A 24,550-nucleotide genomic window follows, 5' to 3' on the forward strand; every position below is an offset into this window, starting at 1 on the left:
TGTGCCCATATAAAGGCACAAGGCTGCAGGCTGAGTTATACAGGGAACTCTGAGTATCACTCATGTATTATAAGGGATAATGTACCCCCTACTGTAAATGATAAGGATATTAGCAGTCCCTGAGGGGTTCTGTGCCCATATAAAGGCACAAGGCTGCAGGCTGAGTTATACAGGGAACTCTGAGTATCACTCATGTATTATAAGGGATAATGTACCCCCTACTGTAAATGATAAGGATATTAGCAGTCACTGAGGGGTTCTGTGCCCCCCATATAAAGGCACAAGGCTGCAGGCTGAGTTATACAGGGAACTCTGAGTATCACTCATGTATTATAAGGGATAATGTACCCCCTACTGTAAATGATAAGGATATTAGCAGTCACTGAGGGGTTCTGTGCCCATATAAAGGCACAAGGCTGCAGGCTGAGTTATACAGGGAACTCTGAGTATCACTCATGTATTATAAGGGATAATGTACCCCCTACTGTAAATGATAAGGATATTATAAGTCACTGAGGGGTTCTGTGCCCATATAAAGGCACAAGGCTGCAGGCTGAGTTATACAGGGAACTCTGAGTATCACTCATGTATTATAAGGGATAATGTACCCCCTACTGTAAATGATAAGGATATTAGGAATCACTGTGATCAGTACTTGCTACCCACTGATTGATTGTTATGGTTACAATATTTGTTGCAATATTTGTTGATATATTATCATGTTTTCCTTGGAATGTGTCCCTCCCAACCTGTACATGTCCCAGGCTCACCTTTCATACTAAAGCAACGTAGTGTGAAGCATTTCTGCTGCTATAATGCCTATGGCTTAAATGTACTTGCTTTAAATTCAAAGAAAAAATGCCCCCCACCCCCCTGCGCACAATGCTCTATAGAAAACCAATTATTCACAGCTAAACTAATTTGAGGGAATCACAAGAAACTTCTTTTTACCCCGGTACCATGATCTATTCAGTTGGATATGCGGCAGATCAGCTGAGAGAAGTCAAGAGATTCCACAACAGTATGTTATGCACCATAATCTCATTGCCAAAGTATGCGCTTAAAGGGGAAGTATGCCCTCACTATCGATATTAGCTTTATAAGAACCTAGGTTACAAATGGCCAAATTGGTTCCCCGTAGAGTTTGTTAGCCTTAGATAGTACAGTATGGGGGTACAGCTATATGGTTGCTAGGGTCTAAATTACCCTAACAACCAGGCAGTGGTTTGAATGAGAGACTGGAATATGAATAGGGGTGAGTCTGAAAAGAAAGATAAGTAATAAAAAATGTAAAAAAAACAATGAAATTGTAGTTTCAAAGAGTCAGTGACCCCTTTTTGAGAGCTGAAAAGAGTCAGAAGAGAGAAGCAAATAATTAAAAAACTATACAAAATAAAAAATGAAGACCAATGGAAAAGCTGCTAAGAACTGGCCATTCTATAACAATTAACTCAAAGTTTTAACGCACACAACGTCTTTGTATATATTTTTTATGTACACATAACTACTTGGTGTTTATACATGGCAAAAACTCTGATTTCAGGGTCAGACTGGGGTGTACAAGGCCTACCGGGGCTGCTACCCCTGGGGCCCCCACACCCCCTCTGGGTCCCCCGCCAACCACGGTTGCCCCTTCTAATTACAATGCAGGGGGAGCGACTGGGAAGCTCCACTGCTCCGTATGGGAGCTTTAAGTTTGGCATGGGGGGGGGCTTGTTCGAGTCGCGGGGGAGTGATAGGGGAGCGGCGAATGGGGGCACCCCCAGTAGAAATCTGGGGCTGAGGCTGGGGTTAGGATCTGGGTTGGTGGGGACCAATTTTTTTTTCCGGCGTCCCACTAGCCCAGTTTGACCCTGGGAGACTGTGTAGAAGCTGCCCTGATAGGGTGTAGAGCTTGGGTTAGATCAGGTTTGTAACTGGGTAGGTTGGAGGTATATAACTGATTGGCAAGAAGTTTGGGCAGCTCAGGGACATGGCTGAAAATTTTGGTTTCACTGTGTAACTCTGTGAGAGACTCGGCCCAATGTCTGATCAACAACAGAACCCACAGCAGAAAGGCTGGTAGACATGGGAAGTAGTAGGACAGCTGAGCTGGGTGGGGGTAAATGTTCCCTTCATATATTGCAGTGAGGCGTCTGAGATGCATTCATTGGAGCCATTTGGCAATTGAGCTGGGCTAGGCGTGTCCAGATAGCACGGCCACGGCATGGTAGCCTCCCTCAAGCACCATCATGGGGGTTTGGGTGTCCTTGGGTGTCACGGCTGCTCCTCGCCAAGCTGGAGATCTTCAGCCAAAACTGCGTTTGATTTATGGAGAGAATCTCACTGAGAGAATGGGTGTTGGAGTTGGAAATACAGGTCATAACTGGAAGGAGATGCAAACTAAGCCCAGTTCTGACTCCCTTCCCAAATGACAGATAGTTTGAGTGCATTTCCCTTGCCAAGATTTGAATTCTTATTTCTAAGCACTTTAACAGTTTCCCAGGAACTCAGTTTTGTGCATCAGGCGAGGAGCCTGTGTATGTGTATATATAAATATAAATATATAGAGAGAGAGAAAGTTCAAAAGTTTGTATCTTTGTTTGGCCAGAATTCTTGTCTCTTCCACTTGTGTAGTGAACAAAGACATTTTCAGGTGCAATAAATCAATTCATTTTACAGATAAAGGTGCTGCTTTGTTTATGTTGCCATCTGTCCCCGTTTAAGGGGGACTGTCCCCGCCTTCCCTGTCCCTGTGGAAAATCAAACCCAGAAATCGTCCCTACCGCTGAAAGCTGTCCCCGGCTGTCCCCGGCTGTCCCCATGGCAATAGAGCCACCTGACTACCCTTCACTCTTCTTACATCTCTAAACTTTTCATGGGGGGAGGGAACACAAAGTGGGCGTGGAAAGGGCAGATAGATCTGAGTCTAGACTAGCACACCTTTGGGGGGTATATTCCCAGAACAAATATTTAACCAACAGATAGTTCATATCATATTAAGTGGCCTATTAAAAAATCTTTCCAAACAGGAATATATATATCAGTAAATATTGCCCTTTTACATCCTTTCCCTTGAGCCGCCATTTAGTGATGGGCTGTGTGCTCCCTCAGAGATCAGCTGACAGGAAGTGATACAGCTCTAACTGTAACAGGAAGTAGTGTGGGAGCAAAAGGTAGAACTCTGCCCATTCATTGGCTGATGGGGCCCTAGCATGTATGTGTGCCTTGGCTTGTTTGTGTGCACTGTGAATCCTATGATCACAGGGGGCGGCATTTAGTACTTAAAATGGCAGTTTCCTATTTAGGATTACCCAATGGCACATACTACTAATAAAGTATATTTTTATGAAAATGGTTTATTTATGTAGCCCACTTTTGCAGATCCTGTGGCACTACCTACGGAAGCACTATACTTTGGCGCTACAGGAGTCCTGAGCCCCCGCTTACTATGGGGGTTTACAGGGATTTCTCCCTTTAATGGCGTGCCTCCACCCAGGGATGGTCTTGTGGAACTGTATTCCACCCCCTGGGAAATGATCAGGATGCTATGCCCCTCTGGGGACCCATGTACTCCTAGTGCGATGTACCCCACCCTGGGGTTATTCCTTACCAGCTTGGAAGTGGTCCTCTGGGCTTGACAGATATTCCGACACAGTTGTATATGTGAAATAGATGCAAAGGTTTATTCAAGGCAGACACCTCTCCAGGAGTGGCATATCATTTATACATATCGCAGGGCATATCTCCTTACTTCTCATTGAGAACCTTTTCCTGTTGGACTACCCCACGGTCATATCAGATGTGCTCCCCTCTAGGTGCACTCCCCGGTACTCTCGGCAAGACACCCCCTTATAGAGTTCTCCCCGGTACTCACGCTAGGACGTTACACCACAGGGACCCACTCCGGTACTCTCGTACAGCACCCTCAGATCCGGCCTCCTGGACTAGCGGTGACCTGTTCCACCTACCTAGCCACTTAGTGCCCTCCACTCCAGCAGATGTAATGCTGGGGGGTCTTAACCCCACTACCACTCCTGGAGGGGCAATATCCACCCATTCTACCTTGGTGTCCTACATGGCACTCCTAGAATGTCCTATCACTGGAAACTACTATCTATTAACTGGGCCCTGGTAGCTATACTACCCAGGCTTAAGATGGCTCTCCGCACATGGCTGCAACCCTTTATATCGGCCTATGCCCGGTGGCCATAACCCAAACTACAGGTATACTCCCTGTTAACTATTTAGAACCCAGTCATCCCATGGTCCCTGTTAACTAGCACCAACCAGTGGCCTAGTCTGGGGGTGTCTGTCCTAAGGGCCCAATTTTGGTAAACCCCTACATTTAGATGAAGCAGGGTTTTACATATGAGCTGTTTATGCAATATAGTTTTATAGAGACCTACATTGTTCGGGGTATAGTCCTTATGCTTTGATTACGACTCTCATTACTGGAGGCTGACTGATAAGTTGTAGGGGTAATCATTAATTTCTATTGTAAATGTGGGAGTCAGGGTTGAGGCACATCCTGAAGCCCAGGGGCAGATTAAACCAGAAATCTGACCCAACAGATGCTTGGTTTTGCCCACTACTCGGGTAGCCTAATCATCCAAACACCCGCCTATTTGATGATGTCACAAAACATGCAATTTTTCCTTTTTTAAAAAAAATATAACATATTTTTCTTGTTCTCTCCGACAATGATAAACAGGCAGAAGCAAATTTCCCGCGGGATGTAATGCTTCATTTCACTTGCACTCACAGGCGGTTTCATGGTCCAAGAACTTTGCTGTGACTTGTTTGTCACTGTAAGAAGGAAAACATTAACTGGGAGCAAGAACTGGGCCTTTTCTACTAAATTGCATTTTCACTGTATGCTGGTAGTACGACAGCACAGGGCAGAGGTAGGCAAATTATAGGACTTCACGTGTGGGTTCTTCCTGGATTCTAGGAGTCTCTGCCCCCAACAACTTGTTCAAGTTCATTTGTAGATTAACAACAGCTTGATGGGTACACACTGCCGTGATAGCACCTCAGTTCTATTACAGTGATGAAATAATCTTTTCATCTACATTTATTGTAGAAATAATTAAGAGCTACAACATGGAAATGACCAACACTTGTAGCTCAGTTCCTCTGTATCCATGTAAATATTAAGACCATATTGTTGTTTCATAGGTTTCCAAGATGTCCACGTGATGATCTTCATCGGCTTCGGTTTTTTGATGACGTTCCTCAAGCGCTACGGTTTCAGCAGCGTGGCCTTCAACTTCCTCATCGCGGCTTTCGGCCTGCAGTGGTCAACCCTCATCCAAGGCTTTTTCCATGGCTTTCATGATGGCAAAATTCACGTTGGTATAGAGAGGTAGGTAGAAGTAGAAGAAGATGTATTCTCAGTCCACTTGGAATGTTCTAAGGCTGTAGATGACAATTAAGATGTTGATAAAAAGGCCAATATTGCTAAATTAGACTTCACCAATGTCTAACCTGAGTATTGGTACTCATTTAGATATGGATCAGATTAGGTTGGCTGAGGACCACGTGGAGCTTTGGACATGATCTTCACTTATTATCCAGTTGTTATTCTACAGGTTAAACCACTACCTGGGTGTCCATGATCTGATCATTTGGCCAGTGGATATTTTTGTTTGGCCTGGAATACAGGCATAGATAATTCTTCCAAGCTTCTCGGGGTTGAATCCTCTGCAGAGCATTTCCAAATCAAACTACTGAGCTGGATCCCATCCAAGCTTGTCTTAATGATTAATCTCTGATTGTAATGGAAGACTAATGTTATGTTCTACTCATGACAATCTGATTAATTGTTTATTTTACAAAAACAAAATCTGCCTTCACTTGACACGTAAGGACTGGCCCATATCATTTTTGGCCCGAGGGCAAATTATTGTTCATCTCGTGTAAGGAAAAGGCATTTTCTTATCAATGCAGAAAAACAACTCTTGGGTTCTACAGGTAGTTTTTAGTTCCCTGTTTTGTAACCTCGTGGCCCCAGATGTTGCATGTTTATCGGAGTCACTACAGTTCACCGGAGAGAAATGTCGCCACTCCCTGCTCACTTGCATCACATTTTTAGAGGCATATTTAGCAAATTGTGCTTGTTTTCACCCTTTGACAAGGGAATTGAGAGCAGTGGCATTTCAGTCTGGTGAACTTTTGTGAGCTGGTGTTCTTAACACTATTGGAAGATCCCAGGATTTGTAGTCCACCAACATCTGGAGACCCAAACAGTAAGAAGTAGGTGTTAAGGTCCCCATACAAGTGAAGATCTGCTCGCTTGGCGAGGTCACCAAGCGAGCAGATCTTCTCCCGATATCCCCACCTACGGGTGGGCGATATCGGGGAACATGTAGGTTAATTCCATTGTTTCGCCCTGGGGCCAAACGATCGAATTATAATGGCGGCAATGGGGCAGTCGGCTTGGGGACCGCATCAACGAGCCGATGCGGCCCCCGATCCAACTAAATCTTTTTAACCTGCCCAATCGATATCTGGCAAATTTCAGGCCAGATATTGGTCGGGCAGGCCCCTCGTTCCTGCCTCTACACGGGCCGATAAGCTGCCGAATTAGTCCAAGGGACCGATATCGGTGGCTACAACCGGCCCGTGTATGGCCACCTTTAGAGTTGCCACCACTTCTTGGATGGATTCAGCAGTAACACAATGGAGACAGGTAGAGTCCTCCATGGGTCTGTTTTTGTAGACCCACAGCCAACCTGTAATCTTACCCAGACCCTGTACCCGTTATGACTATGATGTCTTTCCTAACCCTGCCCCGCACCCTGCCGAGCCTCTCTGCAAACCGGAAATGGCGTCTTTATTATGGGGCAGGACTGACTCAGGAACCAGAAGGTCATAAATTGGCAAGATCTAGGGTTTCTGCCCGTCCGGTTTTGACCTGTTTTTCAAGGGGCTGTCCAGGTCAAAACTTCCTGCCCCATTTTCAACATTCTGAAATTCACCAAAATGCATCCTGCGGACTCAATAATCCCGACCCCATCATCATCAAACGTCATCGGGTGATAACCTGGCAAAGGTGGCAACCCTAGCAAGATCACTGGGCTCAGGTCTTTTTGTTTTTTGAAGTTTTAAACCTGCCCGCAACCTTCATCCTCCTCCGCTTACTTCCACTGTGTACCTGCAGACCAACCGCACAATCAGGACATCTGGGATTTTTTGCCAGATTCTCAACCGTGGGTACACGACCCCCTGCAGGACACTTAGAGGCAGGGAGAATTGGGGGTGGGGTGGGGGTGACTTATCGGGCCTGGGAGACCTGCTTTTATGGGATGGTGCGTTGAGAAATATTGGGCCATACACTGGGGCAGGTTAGAAACTTACCAATAAACTTGTAATACCAGTCCTTACCTTAGCTACTTACCTACCTTACCTACCTTACCTACTTACCTACCTTACCTACCTTACCTACCTTACCTACTTACCTATCTTACCTACTTAGCCAATGGCAACCTTACTGTAGATTAGCATCTAGAAAAATCAGATAAAAAATATAATCATCAAAATATAAACTTATTTGTGTGATAAGTTGAGTTGAGTGATCCCCTGAGCATTTTTACAGTTTACATTCATTTTCTGTTATGAGTGGATTCTGTGCTATTCACAGTTTCCTACTACTAGGCAGGCTTCAGATCAGCAGCTTTCTGTGAAGGCCCAGAGTGTCAGCAGCTGTTATTGCCTATGCACTTCCTGTACTTCCTGCACTTCCTGTACTTCCTGCATTTCCTGCACTTCCTGCATGTAGTAAAAAGCACTACGATTGCCCAAGAGCAGGAAGTCGTAGCAACCAGTCAGCAGGTAGAATTTACTAGTCACCTGTTTAATAACAAACATTCTATTGGTTGCTATGGGTTACTGCTATTCCTGGTGTTACTGGTTAATGGCAACATTTATAAAAGTCTGGATTTTAGCCCCCAGTGCAACACAAATGTCCCTCATCATCACAGTCTCTGAGAAGGTTCAGGAATTTACATTGTCAGAAAATCACAATCACATCTCAGTCATGGGGTGGGGGGCCAATGGTGGATGGGGGGGCCAGTAGCCAGAATCTGGTCAGCTGATAGGACTCCGGCGTCACATGAACACAAGGCTGGGGGAGGGGCGGTTGAGGGGGGGTAATTTTCCACTGAAACAGAAAAGGGAATATATTTGCTTTGTCCTCAGTCTTTAAGCTGAATTTCCTAAGGGCCCATTTAAACCCAGTTATACTGGTGGTTCCGCCAGTCCCTGCCAGCTGGGAATATAATTCAGCTGCACAATGATTTCCTATGACCGAGAGGAACGTGTCTGCGCAGCAGGAAACAACCAACCAGTTTTACTTGACTGACTGCTGTTAAAAAATGCCTGTTACCTGTATTACGTGGCTGTATGGGGGGGACTGCAGGGGTCATTTACTGAGACCCCGGGTGCAAACGGCACAGGGATCCTCATTGTTGGACTGACCCTAATGGGAAAACCCCAGGTGGGCCCGGTTATAGTGTGGCCCCTCAGGCCCAAACTCCCACAAATGGCAGCTGTGACCTCTTATACAGTATATACATGCCCACCCTGGCCAGCTTGGCTTAATACATGAACAGGTCGGCCATTCCTAGAGATTGCACAACGCTGTTTGGCAGGGACTGAGTGAGGCATCCCACACCTTGTGTCTCAACCCTTTCTCCTTGTAGATTGTAAGCTCTTTTGGGCAGGGCTCTCTTCACCTCTTGTATCGGTTACTGATTGCTTTATATGTTACTCTGTATGCCCAATGTATGTAACCCACTTATTGTACAGCGCTGCGGGATATGTTGGCGCTTTATAAATAAATGTTAATAATAATAATAATGTAGAGTGTAAGCTCTTTTGGGCAGGGCTCTCTTCACCTCTTGTATCGGTTGTTGGTTGCTTTATATGTTACTCTGTATGTCCAATGTATGGAACCCACTTATTGTACAGCACTGCGGGGTATGTTGGCGCTTTATAAATAAATATTAATAATAATAATAATGTAGATTGTAAGCTCTTTTGGGCAGGGCCCTCTTCACCTCTTGTATCGGTTATTGGTTGCTTTATATGTTACTCTGTATGTCCCATGTATGGAACCCACTTATTGTACAGCGCTTCGGGATATGTTAATAATAATAATAATAATAATAGTGGGTGCTCATACAAGATCAGGACTAGCAGACAGGAGCCAATGACAATGCAGAAAACATCCCCCCCTTCAAGGTTATAAAAAAAGAAGATGCACTAATAGAATCTCTATTGATTTGCAGCATGATAAATGCCGATTTCTGCACTGGAGCCGTTCTCATCTCTTTCGGGGCAGTACTAGGGAAAACCAGCCCGGTCCAGCTAATCGTAATGACCTTGATTGAAGTGACCTTATTCGGCATCAATGAATATATCATTCTAAACATTGTCGGGGTAAGAACTGTTGTGAAATGTTATATTACTGTTACTGAAATATCATAAGGGATAATGTACCCCCTACTGTAAATGATAAGGATATTAGCAGTCACTGAGGGGCTCTGTGACCATATAAAGGCACAAGGCTGCAGGCTGAGTTATACAGGGAACTCTGAGTATCACTCATGTATTATAAGGGATAATGTACCCCCTACTGTAAATGATAAGGATATTAGCAGTCACTGAGGGGTTCTGTGCCCATATAAAGGCACAAGGCTGCAGGCTGAGTTATACAGGGAACTCTGAGTATCACTCATGTATTATAAGGGATAATGTACCCCCTACTGTAAATGATAAGGATATTAGCAGTCACTGAGGGGCTCTGTGACCATATAAAGGCACAAGGCTGCAGGCTGAGTTATACAGGGAACTCTGAGTATCACTCATGTATTATAAGGGATAATGTACCCCCTACTGTAAATGATAAGGATATTAGCAGTCACTGAGGGGTTCTGTGCCCATATAAAGGCACAAGGCTGCAGGCTGAGTTATACAGGGAACTCTGAGTATCACTCATGTATTATAGGGGATAATGTACCCCCTACTGTAAATGATAAGGATATTAGCAGTCACTGAGGGGCTCTGTGACCATATAAAGGCACAAGGCTGCAGGCTGAGTTATACAGGGAACTCTGAGTATCACTCATGTATTATAAGGGATAATGTACCCCCTACTGTAAATGATAAGGATATTAGAAGTCACTGAGGTATTCTGAGCCCATATAAAGGCACAAGGCTGCAGGCTGAGTTATACAGGGAACTCTGAGTATCACTCATGTATTATAAGGGATAATGTACCCCCTACTGTAAATGATAAGGATATTAGCAGTCACTGAGGGGTTCTGTGCCCATATAAAGGCACAAGGCTGCAGGCTGAGTTATACAGGGAACTCTGAGTATCACTCATGTATTATAAGGGATAATGTACCCCCTACTGTAAATGATAAGGATATTAGCAGTCACTGAGGGGTTCTGTGCCCATATAAAGGCACAAGGCTGCAGGCTGAGTTATACAGGGAACTCTGAGTATCACTCATGTATTATAAGGGATAATGTACCCCCTACTGTAAATGATAAGGATATTAGCAGTCACTGAGGGGTTCTGTGCCCATATAAAGGCACAAGGCTGCAGGCTGAGTTATACAGGGAACGCTGAGTATCACTCATGTATTATAAGGGATAATGTACCCCCTACTGTAAATGATAAGGATATTAGCAGTCACTGAGGGGTTCTGTGCCCATATAAAGGCACAAGGCTGCAGGCTGAGTTATACAGGGAACTCTGAGTATCACTCGTGTATTATAGTGAAGTTGCCAAAGAGCCAATCTGGGTCCAGTTACACACTCACATACATGTGCCGATTTTTCATTCACAGGCCAATAAGTTGGCAACTTAGTCTGGAGGGATCAGGTCGGAAGTCGGCAGCTTTTCTTGCCCTGTGTATGTTCCGCCTTGGTGCTCTTTTGCCAATGTATATCACCCCCATATTGCAGGCTAAGGATGCTGGTGGATCAATGACCATTCACACTTTTGGAGCCTACTTCGGCCTGATTGTTTCCAGAGTTCTCTACAGAGACGACCTGGAGAAGAGTCGGCAGAGGGAAGGGTCTGTCTATCACTCCGACCTCTTTGCCATGATCGGTAAGAAAACAAATATGGCGTCAGTATCACCAATCACAGCTGTGGTTTATGCAGTGTGCCAGATTATTAGATTGTCAGCTCTTTTGGGCACCCTTTGCCTCTTGTATCGGTTATTGGTTGCTGTGTATGTGATTCTGTATGCTCAGTGTATACGCCCATTTGTTGTATTGCGCTCTTGATGCTTTGTAAATAGGTTTTAATAACAATAATTGCTCAGTGAATCCCAGGAGAATATCATGGTTGCTGGCATAAGATACAATTTCATTATAGCATAGATGGGTAATTGTCTCCTCCTCTGATTTATATGTTGTATGCAGAGAGAACACAAGCTGTTGGCAGCCGTCCCCACTCTAGGAACCTGCCAATGCCAATTATCCCACACAGCAGAGCTCACATTACTGCCGTCATTGCACAATGCAACCGCATTCACACAGCGACTTGGCACAGGGGATCCAACTCTAATTAGGAGTGTGTGCAAAGGAATAATGCAGCGTATTAAAATGACTTTTCACCTGAAGTTCCCCTTTAAAGCACAACTAGAGTAGGGAAGGCCTTGAACCCTGGTCCAAACCTCAAACATGGGGCCTATGGGAACAATAAAGTCCTTAGTAAAAGAAGAAAATAGTTGTTATAATTCATTTTTATTATTATAGAAAAAGAAATATTTGTTTATTAATAGTGATGGGCGAAATGTTTCGCCAGGCATGGATTCGCTGTGAATTTCCGTGTTTCGCCATTGGCGGATTGTTTCGCGAAACGGATGAAAAAATTTGCTGAACCTACAAAAATTGTCGCCGGCGTCAAAAAAGAATAGTTGCGGGCGTCAAAAGAATAGCCGCGCGACAAAATAATAGCCACGGGCGACAAAATAATAGCTGGATGACAAAATAATAGCTGCGCGACAAAATAATAGCCGCGGGCGACAAAATAATAGCTGCGCGACAAAATAATAGCCGCGGGCGACAAAATAATAGCTGCGTGACAAAATAATAGCCACAGGCGACAAAATAATAGCTGCGTGACAAAATAATAGCGGCGGGCGACAAAATAATAGCTGCGTGACAAAATAATAGCGGCGGGCGACAAAAGAATTTTTTGTCAAAGCGAAACGGAACAGATTCGCTTATCACTAGTCCACTATGAAATCTGTCCCACGTTTCTATATAAGCCGCGGGCCTTTAGACCACAGATCTATATTTTTTAGAAGTCATTCATATTAATACCCCAGCGGCAGAGCAAGGGGAGTGGTCAGGGTATATTGAGATGGGTTTACTTAGAAGGGTTGAACTTGATGGACTCTGGTCTTTTTTCAACCCTATGTAACTATGTAACTATGGAAGGCACCTCCTGGTTGCATTTTCTTGGGAAAAGCCTCTGCTGACAAACGCATTGGTCCTACAGGCTGATGTGCTCCCCAAGGTGCATTAGAGAAAGGGTTGAGGGTTGAGCTCCATCATCTCCTCTGCCTCTGACTAAGGCCCCTCTAGGGGGTGAGGCATGACACAAACCCATAAACCATCATGGCAGACTATGTGTATTCGTAAAACATAATGGCTGACTAAGAGGGTTCCATAAACAATATTATGTTTCACTTTGAACACAGGAACTATCTACCTTTGGATGTTCTGGCCAAGCTTCAACTCCGCCATCACAGCTCATGGGGATGACCAACACCGCACTGTAATGAACACTTACTACTCCCTGGCTGCCTGTACCCTGGCCACGTTTGGCTTCTCAGCTCTGCTTAATGGAGAAGGAAAGCTGGACATGGTAAGGAAGCTCCTCTATCAATTCGGATGAACAACCACAGTTGACTTAATATGAGACTTTTATGGACCATCCTGCCCAGCATTGTGTTTCAAACATAGCCTCAGGTCTAATCTACCTGTCTACATATAAAGGCCTGAAGCTGCTGCTCCACCATCACCCATTATATTAATCCAGACCTGCACCGTATCCGTGATGCTTGTCCTGTAATATAATAATAATTATATAGTATATTTAACGGTATTGCCGGTCTAGTAACTCATAGGAACCAATAAGAAAATATCACTTACTGGCCACCACTTTGAAAGCAAGGATCTGGTTGGTTGTTTGTTATGATTTAATAGGTTAAACTTTGCACCTCAAACACTGACGGTCCTGGATGTCTAATCTTCTCCTCAGGTTCACATCCAGAATGCTGCCCTAGCAGGAGGTGTAGCAGTTGGAACTTCCGGTGAAATGATGCTGACCCCCTTTGGAGCCATGATTGCAGGGACACTGGCTGGCATGATCTCCGTCCTTGGATATAAATACCTAACTGTAGGTTAACCAGCTTAATGGGTAGGAGATGATTAGCAAATGTTTCTCTATGGCCCTGGCAAAAGGTGTCTTCTAGATGACCATGTAGGCTTTCACCATGGTTCTCCTACAATATTCTAGACCCTGGAACTCTAGGACAGAGTTTCAGTATTAGGCCTGTCCAATCATAGTGTGGGTCAGGAATGGGAAAGTCTCAATAGACTACCCCAGATTACTCTGAGGGTGTATTTTGCTGTAGATCATAACCTAATATCAATGGGGGAGCATGTAGCTAGGCCCTAAGAAGAAAATGAAATACATGAGGAGAATAGAAAAAAGAGGAGATTAGAAAATAAGAAGAACAAAGCAGCAAAAAGGAAACAAAGAATCTAGAAGGTGAAGATAAAGATTAGTGGTCCCCATGTCTATGGTTTCTTGGGGTGACCAGTGAGCAATCTATCCCAGTTCAGCTACCAGAATGGCATCTCTGGCCTTAGACCTGTTATTAAGTCACTAAGCCAGTGAGCCAATAATAAGTTACCAATATTTGGCCAATCAGGGGCAGCATGCAGGAACTCCAGTCATAAATGAGCCTTTATATCATCTGAGCACCTTGGAGTCTCACAACCTCACTTAGACCCCAAGATCTTAGTTTTCTCTTTTATTTAAAGATAATAATTTACAGATTTATAATGAGAAACGTGTGCCTGATGGATGGTAGCCATCATGTGTCGTCCACACAATGTCCACTACTAATGGGTTCTCCATCTTCTTTATCATTGGTTACAGCCAGTTCTAGATTCCAAGCTGAAGATTCAAGATACCTGTGGGGTGCACAACCTTCATGGAATGCCAGGAATCCTGGGTGCGCTCATTGGAGCTATTGTGGCGCTCTTGGCAACGGCAGAAATCTATGGTGCTGGGTGCGTCTTCCTAAGCCCCAGACGGGCATTAAATCCCAACTGTGTACCCCTGCCCTACCTTCCCTGTTATACAGGAGCTAACTTAATTGACATATATGGAGGCATCACACTTTGCCTGTGTTTGCAATTGTATATATTTGTTTATGTTAGGGGCCCCGTCAGTAACTCACCCTTTCCCTTAAGGGTTAAGACACACTGAGCTACTAGTAGCAGCTACTTTTTCACTGCTACTAAACGCCAGAAAATCCCCTGCCATAGACAATACTGAGAATTGCCTCTGCTAAAACACACGTAGAGACAATTATCAGTAAATGATCAGCATTGTCTTTTTTTGTAGCCACGACAAATAGCTGCTACTAGTAGCTCAGTGTGTCTTCACTCTTACTCTGGTGGGAAATTTGCTCTCAGACTGAGATCCTTCTTGTCTTTCCCAGGATGGAGGACGTCTTCCCATTAATATCCGATGGGAGCCGCACCGCCAAGCAGCAATCTCTGTACCAGTTCCTGGCACTGCTGGTAGCTTTGGGATTTGCCATCCTTGGGGGACTTGTTGTAGGTAAGTGGTCCGGGCACAGTAGAGTCAAACCACATTTACAAATTGCAGCTGACTTCATTTTCTTACAGTGTATTCCAGAGAGTTTCCTGCTCCTGCATCCTCCCTCTCCCAGTTCCCCCGCTCCTGCATCCTCCCTCTCCCAGTTCCCCCGCTCCTGCATCCTTCCTCTCCCAGTTCCCCAGCTCCTGCATCCTCCCTCTCCCAGTTCCCCCGCTCCTGCATCCTTCCTCTCCCAGTTCCCCCGCTCCTGCATCCTTCCTCTCCCAGTTCCCCCGCTCCTGCATCCTCCCTCTCCCAGTTCCCCCGCTCCTGCATCCTTCCTCTCCCAGTTCCCCCGCTCCTGCATCCTTCCTCTCCCAGTTCCCCCGCTCCTGCATCCTTTCTCTCCCAGTTCCCCCGCTCCTGCATCCTCCCTCTCCCAGTTCCCCCGCTCCTGCATCCTTCCTCTCCCAGTTCCCCCGCTCCTGCATCCTCTCTCTTGCAGTTCCCCCGCTCCTGCATCCTCCCTCTCCCAGTTCCCCCGCTCCTGCATCCTCCCTCTCCCAGTTCCCCCGCTCCTGCATCCTTCCTCTCCCAGTTCCCCCGCTCCTGCATCCTCCCTCTCCCAGTTCCCCCGCTCCTGCATCCTTCCTCTCCCAGTTCCCCCGCTCCTGCATCCTCCCTCTCCCAGTTCCCCCGCTCCTGCATCCTCCCTCTCCCAGTTCCCCCGCTCCTGCATCCTTCCTCTCCCAGTTCCCCCGCTCCTGCATCCTCCCTCTCCCAGTTCCCCCGCTCCTGCATCCTCCCTCTCCCAGTTCCCCCGCTCCTGCATCCTCCCTCTCCCAGTTCCCCCGCTCCTGCATCCTCCCTCTCGCAGTTCCCCCGCTCCTGCATCCTCTCTCTCCCAGTTCCCCCGCTCCTGCATCCTCCCTCTCGCAGTTCCCCCGCTCCTGCATCCTCCCTCTCGCAGTTCCCCTGCTCCTGCATCCTCCCTCTCCCAGTTCCCCCGCTCCTGCATCCTTCCTCTCCCAGTTCCCCCGCTCCTGCATCCTTCCTCTCCCAGTTTCCCCGCTCCTGCGTCCTCTTTCTCCCAGTTCCCCCCCCCCCGCTGTATCATCTCTCTCCCAGTTCCCCCGCTCCTCGCTATGTCCTCCCTCTTCCAGCACCCCTGCTCCCCACCAGGGTGGGACTGGGGGGTTCTCCCGCCCCAGGGGCCCTGCAGGTGCCCATGCCAGCAGCGTCCCCTAACACCCCCCCCGCACGGGCCCCCCTAACCCCCCCACAGGGTCCCCCTCCTGACGTCCTCCCCTGAGATTGCGTAAATTTAACGCTTCAGGGAAGGAACGGTCGGGCAGGGGGAGCACCGGCAAGGGTCAGGTCTGGCCCGCTGGGGCCCACTCTGACCCTGCTCCTCGCTGCGTCCTCCCTTTCTCAGTTACCCCACTCCTTGCTGCATCCTCTCTCTCCTGCTCCCTGCTCAGAGGCCAGGTAAATTACCTTGGGGGGTCAGATTCGGCCTACGGGCCATAGTTTGAGGATCCCTGCTCTAGGGGGAGGCACACATCTGTAAGTCTTCCCATCCCCTGCCCATCACCCAACTTGTGTGCCATTCATGGGAAGTTATGGGTGCTGGTGCTCGGTGCAGAGCACAGGCAAACTCCCTTTCATGCAAAGCCCACAGACTGAATGACTGTGCATACTGTATATATTTATGTATATAATACTATGTGTGTATGCGTTGGGTGTATGGTAGGCAGGGCAGCCCCTATCCTGGCTTTGAGCTTGGATTCGCCTGTCAAGGAAACACAATATGGAAACGCTTCACTGGTTCTGGAATCTTGGTTCTGCCTGCCCGCAAATATTTCCCCAGATCCTCGGCTCTCGGAATCAATAGTCGCTGACAATGCGCCAGGGAGAGATGTTTGATTTTCTCACCTTCTGCTCGGACTGGTTTGTGCTGAGCCCTGGGACACACAGTTCTAAAAATGTGATTTTATTTTTTTTTTCATAAAAAGAAGCTTGTTTTGACCTGTTTGCTATTGCAATAACTTCCATAAAGAAGTAGATAAACCTTGAATAAAGTTAATGTACAATTGCTCACTTGCAGTTTACATTCATCATTCTTTTATTTCAGTTTTATAGCTATTTACATTGCTGTTACCTGCCAATGTAGTGAATTATGTAACAACAGCGCCACCTGCTGGTCAGTAACGGTACAGACAGAGGGATAATCCCTTTAGAAGGGAAACAGAGAAGGGTTCTGATGTTGCTCAGGAAGAAGATGGGAAAGAGCTTTATCTAGAGCAGATCAGAATCAGAACACTTTATTGGATATCTCTCTGACTGTACAGTTACTGACCAGCAGGTTGTTACAAAACCCATAATACTGGCAATAAATAAAAGCCTAAATAGCCCTGAAACCAAAAAAATAAATAATTAATGTAAATTGCTTAGAAAAGTGCCCTGAGCAATTTTATATTACAATTTTTTTCAAGGTTTACTTATCCTTTAATGAGTAGGCCATGCTGCATAAATACTGTAGTATCAGTAGCTATCATTCTCTGATAGAAACCAGAGAGAAATAAATTTGAAAATATATAGAACTCCTAGAAGGACTTGGGCAAAAGTTGCCGTAGTATTGGGGTGGCTCTCGGAAGCCTTGGGGCCACAAGCGCATTTAACGACTGGCTGGTTTTTGAACCCTGCTGCAACTCCATTATAATGACCCCCAATGTGGCTTCTTTCCCTGCAGGGTTCATTTTGAAGTTGCCGATCTTTGGAACCCCCTCTGATGCCGAATGCTTTGAAGATGCAGTCTACTGGGAGGTAAGGAGCGGTGTGATCCAAAGTGCTACGGAATTAACTATTGGGCAGGGGAAATAAAGGGTTTATTGAAGCTGAAAATATCTGGTGGGGGGGTCATTGTGATCCACTGGGCAGATAGCCAGGCAAGAACATGTAGGAAAAGTCTATATGGTCATCTAGAGGACACCATTTGCCCTGGCCATAGAGAAACATTTGCTAATCATCTCCTACCCATTAAGCTGGTTTCCTATGCCAATGTGCCAGGTCGTCCAAACCCCAAAGTGGCACCGCCATTGCAATGCATTTCTGCCGAAGAAAGAATTCTAGTCCTGTAATTCATTATTACTTCTAGCCAATAGATGGCGGTAGAACTGAAAATATTTCTACAATGATTTCCTCCATCATTGGCATGATACATATTGCCCATTTTGCCCCTTTTAATGTCTTTAAAATGTACCCAATAGGAAGCAGAGATCTGTAATAATCAAGAAGCAAACAAAATGCTGTGGTTGAGGCTGATGCCCAAGATGATAGAGAGGTTCTTCTAAGCTCTTCAAGCCCTGCTAGCTTATAGTTCAGTGGGTGCTGGACATTTTCAGTTCAACCTTGAAAGACCTCAACCCCCCCCTTAACTTATAATAAGGTTATAGATATAAGAAAACATTGGTACATCAGTCATGCCTCCGTAGGTCCAAGAATATCTAGGGGAGCAAGGAAATATTCACCCAATTTCACTCAAAGTAGGCTTTCAGGTGTATCTACTAGGAGAACATAAAGCAAATATCAACCCAACTGACATTCTAGATCACCTTTCAAGTGCATATAGAAGAACAAAGAGAAAATCTCACCCTAAGTGGTCTTCAGGCTGACCCCCCTGCCTCTGCTATAGTGTCTAGTCAATGATAATCTACACATTCTTGCACCATTCAATTCTTGGTTCCTTGTTAGATATGTCTGTATGCAATAGTCATGGAGGCCTGTCTATTCTTCCCTGTTCAGGTACCAGGAGGAGAGGGCCACCAACAACTGACTGTCGTCATTAACAACGAGGACCCCGATACGCAAGCGTAAATTTGCCCCGAATTTCTGAAATCTTCCAAACTCCTTCCTTGGTTCCAGAGTGGTCTTCATGGTTGTTGCTCCAGCAGCTGCCACGGAACATCATCATTCTCTTGGTGCTGTCAAGATGAACCTCAAATGTGAACATTCAATTATTAACCCGTTTTTCGATATGCGCACTTACCACCTTTCCCAAATGTGAGACAGAGCACTGTGTATATTGTGCAGCTTCTACAGTCAGCAGGACCTTCTTGTCCCCTAGAGAAGAAGGCAGCTATTATTTTATGTGTGTTATGTACCCTATATATCAGCTCAGCTTTACTGGCCCCACCAACTTCCAGTCCACCCAAAATTCAACCAAGGACTCTAGGATAATGGACGTCCCTGGTCCAAACTATACTGTTACCCTGTATTTGTTTGTTTTTTATTGCCGTACACTTTTTGGAATATTAAATCAGTGCAGTTTGTAGGCGCCGTTACCTTCTATCCCGTGTAACTTACCGTCCCACCGTGATGTTATACATACTGTAGCATGCAGAGGATACTTGGGTAATCAGAACCAAGATGGCGGTGAGATGCTCTTCAAGATAATACTCTGGGCTTGTGGGATTTTTATGGGAGATACACACCAGTCTAGGGTATGGGAGACACACACCAGTCTAGGGTATGGGAGATACACACCAGTCTAGGGTATGGGAGACACACACCAGTCTAGGGTATGGGGAGACACACACCAGTCTAGGGTATGGGGAGACACACACCAGTCTAGGGTATGGGAGATACACACCAGTCTAGGGTATGGGAGATACACACCAGTCTAGGGTATGGGAGATACACACCAGTCTAGGGTATGGGCGATACACACCAGTCTAGGGTATGGGAGATACACACCAGTCTAGGGTATGGGAGATACACACCAGTCTAGGGTATGGGAGATACACACCAGTCTAGGGTATGGGCGATACACACCAGTCTAGGGTATGGGAGATACACACCAGTCTAGGGTATGGGAGATACACACCAGTCTAGGGTATGGGAGATACACACCAGTCTAGGGTATGGGAGATACACACCAGTCTAGGGTATGGGAGATACACACCAGTCTAGGGTATGGGAGATACACACCAGTCTAGGGTATGGGGAGACACACACCAGTTTAGGGTATGGGGAGACACACACCAGTTTAGGGTATGGGAGACACACTCCAGTCTAGGGTATGGGAGACACACACCAGTCTAGGGTATGGGAGATACACACCAGTCTAGGGTATGGGGAGACACACACCAGTCTAGGGTATGGGGAGACACACACCAGTTTAGGGTATGGGGAGACACACACCAGTTTAGGGTATGGGGAGACACACACCAGTTTAGGGTATGGGAGACACACTCCAGTCTAGGGAATGGGAGACACACATCAGTCTAGGGTATGGGAGACACACACCAGTCTAGGGTATGGGAGACACACACCAGTTTAGGGTATGGGGAGACACACACCAGTCTAGGGTATGGGAGACACACACCAGTCTAGGGAATGGGAGACACACACCAGTCTAGGGTATGGGAGACACACACCAGTCTAGGGTATGGGAGACACACACCAGTCTAGGGTATGGGAGACACACACCAGTCTAGGGTATGGGAGATACACACCAGTCTAGGGTATGGGAGATACACACCAGTCTAGGGCAGGGGTCAGGAACCTTTTTGACTGAGAGAACCATAAACACCACATATTTTAAAATTAATTCCGTGAGAGCCAAACAATATGTTTGGCCGCGGATGCTTCGGGGCAAGGTAGAGTGGGTCCCAAGGATGCCAGATGTGGATGCGATGCAGAGGAGGGCTTGGCCTGCGTTCGGCGGATAGAAGACGTGTTCTAAGGCTTAGAACACATCTTCTATCCGCCGAGGGCAGGGGCAAGGTAGGGTGGGTGCCAAGGATGCCGGATGTGGATGCGATGCGGAGGAGGGCGTAGAACACGTCTTCTATCTGCCGAGCGTAGGACACGCCCCTCATTATTTTTTTTTTTATTAAAGATTTGGCAACGAGCCAGATGCAGCCATCAAAAGAGCCACATTTGGCTCCCGAGCCAGAGGTTCCCTACCCCTGGTCTAGGGTATGGGGAGACACACACCAGTCTAGGGTATAGGAGACACACACCAGTCTAGGGTGCAAGGTTAGAGATTTGAATTGCTTGAGGGTGCCCAGCATATTGGCAACCCCTCCCTGTAGACCTAAGCTGATTAGAGAGATGCATCACCAAGTCAAGCAGCCAATCACATTCAGGAACACTCTACCAGCCATATTCTCCTGACATGAGCCAAGATTAGAAAACACTTGACCAAAGAAGACCACTCCAATTGATACCCAACCATGGGCTCATACCCAAAGCTCTACCCAAGCTCTACACTTTTCCCAGTCTTTGGTTTGTTAGTGTCTGGCCAAAACTGGGGCCACTGGGACTGGTTCAGACAACTAAAGTCTTTCTGTGCCCTTAATAGACATACCCTTAAGGGAGGGAACTCAGTGGCTTCCAGATCTCCAGGAAATGGTAGTAGTCAAACAGGCATGTCTCCTATCTGGTTGTGGTTTTCAGATGAAGTTGGCCACTCCCACCATAAGCAATGGACATGCCCTGTCATACATAGATCCGCCCAGTTATGCCCAGACCACACCCCCTTGCTCCACCCCATTCTAGGGTATAAATCCTGGAGACTCCAATACGCGGCATAATATAACAATTTCAGGAGATTTTCATGCTTACATCTAAAGCTTGAAATAGAGCTACTTATTTCCATGCCATAGTAGCCTTTCCTTTCCCGGAATGGAGTTAGAGATACTAAAACAGGGAATAATTGCCTCAAAAAAATGCCCTGCGCCCATTGCAACCAATCAGATGTTTGCCTTCAAAGAGAAAGATGCTATATTTGCTTGGTTGCTATGGGTTACAAGACCCCGTGCAAATGTCGGTCCTTTTATTACATTATCCCAGGGTGCTATGTTTGTTCTCCTGCCCCCCACCCTTCACCGTGCTATGTGCCACCCCCTTTATAAAGCAAGTATATAGGCTGTACAGATAGAATAGATAGCGATGTTACGACATATATCCGGTTATAATAGAAGATATTTAGGTAGGTAGGTAGGTAGGTAGCTATTCTAAACTGACATGTCATGGGCGTAACGACAGACAAGTGTGAGGTTTTTTTTTTCGGCTATTGTGTATTTCTTGTTTTTTTCCCATTACAAAAATGATTATGTAGTTCTTCCATGTTGGTATTTTGTGTTTTGCCTACACTGTGTATATTGGAACAGCATGCTGGAATAAACGCCCCCCCCCCACTGATTGTGAGTTACTGTTGTGTTTAATGAATCCGGAGATAATATACAGACACCTACATGGACACCTCGGGGGCAGCAGGAGATGTTTTTGGTTGGGGGAGGGCAGGAGAAGGTGGACATTTTTGGACACGCCCACTTTTTGTGGGCAAAAAAAGCCCCCCCTGAAATCCAGCCGCGCTGTCCCCATCCCGCCCAAGCCCCACCCCCCTGCTCCCCTGGCCCCTCCCGGTTCCAAAGTCTATGACAGAACTGCTGAAAAATTCACAAAAAACTCATAAAATGCTTCTACCGTGAAACTTTTTGGACTTTTTTTGGACACGGGTGACTTTTTCTTGGACGTGGACACCACTTTTTTTGACGTGACTGCGACTTATTTGATGCGACTGTGACTTATTTAACGTGATCACGAGCGATTGCAACTTCTTTTATATGACTTTTTCCTCTGTAGATTTTTGTTGCAGTAAATTTTTGCAGCAGTTTTGTGGAAAAAAAATCACTTTTAATCCATGCCTGGCAAAAAAATTCTATATATTCTATATATCTTGATCTATATGGGGAGCTGCCATAGTGCTGCTGCTGCTTGAATTAGTATATATGATTAATTATCCACAGTCTCTAATAACACACTGCCCTCTGGTGGCCAATATAGTCTGACACTAGTAAAATGTCTGCTTGAGGTTTGCAGAGCTGGAACAGTAGGGCTAAGGGGGTTATTTCTAAAAAATACTTATTTGTGTAATTTTCATATTTTTTCCCACTTCAAAGAACCCAAAATTTCAAAAACCACAAAAATCACCTTATTTATTAACAACCAGATTGAATAAAACCACCAAAAAAACCACTCGAATGCCCCAAATTTGTATTTTACACATCATTTCAAGGGTCGACAAGCTAAAAAAAAGTTAAAAAAACTGGAATTGACTAAATGGTTGAAACTTTGCCCAGGACACGGCTCCCATTGGCTTCTACGCGGCCGCGCAGGTTTCCAGATGACAGTTTTGCATTCAAGTTTTTTGTACTTTTTCCACTTAATAAATATCAAGAATTTGAGTTTTTAAAAATATAATTCAAATTCATGATTTTTAGTGCAAAAAAACACCCTTTAGTATCAGTGTAAGTAGGTTGGAGCAGGCCCTACAGGCACAAGATATAGGGGATCAGGGAGCCCCCCCCCCCGGCCCAATAAATAGTGACTGTAAATGGCATCTTGCAGTCCCTCTGGCATTTGCCACAACCCACAGACAGGGTCGGACCGGAACTGCTGCCTGAGGGCCCCGCACCCCACAAGGTGCCCCCACTGGCCGTGTCCCCCACAGGGGTCCCTTCACCCCCCCCGAAATCCTTCCCTGAACACGCAAGTGAAATGCATCAGGGGAGGACACCGGCGACCGGGGGAGATGTAACAGGGATCGGGTCTGGGCCGGGGCCCAACGGGTTTTTTCCTGGTATCCTGGGGCCCATTCTGACCCTGCCCATGGATTGCCAGCCTGGCACTGCCCTAGGTGCCCTTATTGCGCCACCAGTCCCTTTACTGTATGAGCAATAAACCCCCATGTAAGTTTTGAAAGCTATTTCATTTTCCCTAAATATACCACCTTGATTAATTAACTGGATGGGGGGGGTGGAGTCAAGGCATGGGCATGTTATAAGTGGGTGTGGCATAATGAGGAGTGGTCAGAAAATTATAGGCCAAGCTAAAAAACTCCTAGAAATCACCTCCAGGAGGCTGAGATCTCTAAATGAAGCTGTTATGAAGCTAAATGATGCTTTATTGTGTACCCAGAATGCTCCATCTCTGTATATGACTCCTATAGATGGAGCTGCCATATTGCTCCAGTTAGAAAGAAGACCCTGGCCCCAATACATTACTCCAAAACACAGTACAAACTGTAAGCTCTTTTGGGCAGGGCCCTCTTCACCTCTTGTATTGGTTATTGGTTGCTTTATATGTTACTCTGTATGTCCAATGTATGTAACCCACTTATTGTACAGCGCTGCGGAATATGTTGGCGCTTTATAAATAATAATAATAATAATAATAATAATAATAATAATAATAATAATAACAATAATAATGTAGATTGTAAGCTCTTTTGGGCAGGGCTCCCTTCACCTCTTGTATCGTTATTGGTTGCTTTATATGTTACTCTGTATGCCCAATGTATGAAACCCACTTATTGTACAGCGCTGCGGGATATGTTGGCACTTTATAAATAAATGTTAATAATAATAATAATAATGTAGAGTGTAAGCTCTTTTGGGCAGGGCTCTCTTCCCCTCTTGTATCGGTTACTGATTGCTTTATATGTTACTCTGTATGCCCAATGTATGAAACCCACTTATTGTACAGCGCTGCGGGATATGTTGGCGCTTTATAAATAAATGTTAATAATAATAATAATAATAATAATGTAGATTGTAAGCTCTTTTGGGCAGGGCCCTCTTCCCCTCTTGTATCGGTTACTGATTGCTTTATATGTTACTCTGTATGCCCAAT

General features: G+C 45.8%; 1 protein-coding gene across 2 annotated transcripts in view; it reads left to right on the forward strand.

Annotated features, from left to right (window-relative positions):
• The window catches only part of rhbg (Rh family B glycoprotein (gene/pseudogene)), a 33,142-nt gene extending 11,085 nt beyond the window's left edge, over positions 1-22,057 (forward strand). The window contains 11 exon segments of one of the 2 annotated variants that reach the window (NM_001011175.1): positions 5,161-5,298; positions 5,300-5,327; positions 5,329-5,344; positions 9,271-9,423; positions 10,960-11,107; positions 12,711-12,877; positions 13,274-13,411; positions 14,180-14,313; positions 14,748-14,869; positions 17,601-17,674; positions 18,653-19,181. In NM_001011175.1, the coding sequence (NP_001011175.1) occupies positions 5,161-5,298; positions 5,300-5,327; positions 5,329-5,344; positions 9,271-9,423; positions 10,960-11,107; positions 12,711-12,877; positions 13,274-13,411; positions 14,180-14,313; positions 14,748-14,869; positions 17,601-17,674; positions 18,653-18,724 (1,190 nt within the window). In that variant the 3' untranslated portion in view covers positions 18,725-19,181. 2 annotated transcript variants of the gene reach the window in all.
• Positions 22,058-24,550: the final 2,493 nt, after the last annotated feature.

This window comes from Xenopus tropicalis, chromosome 8 (assembly GCF_000004195.4).
Source record: "Xenopus tropicalis strain Nigerian chromosome 8, UCB_Xtro_10.0, whole genome shotgun sequence".
NCBI classification, from domain to species: Eukaryota; Metazoa; Chordata; class Amphibia; order Anura; family Pipidae; genus Xenopus; species Xenopus tropicalis.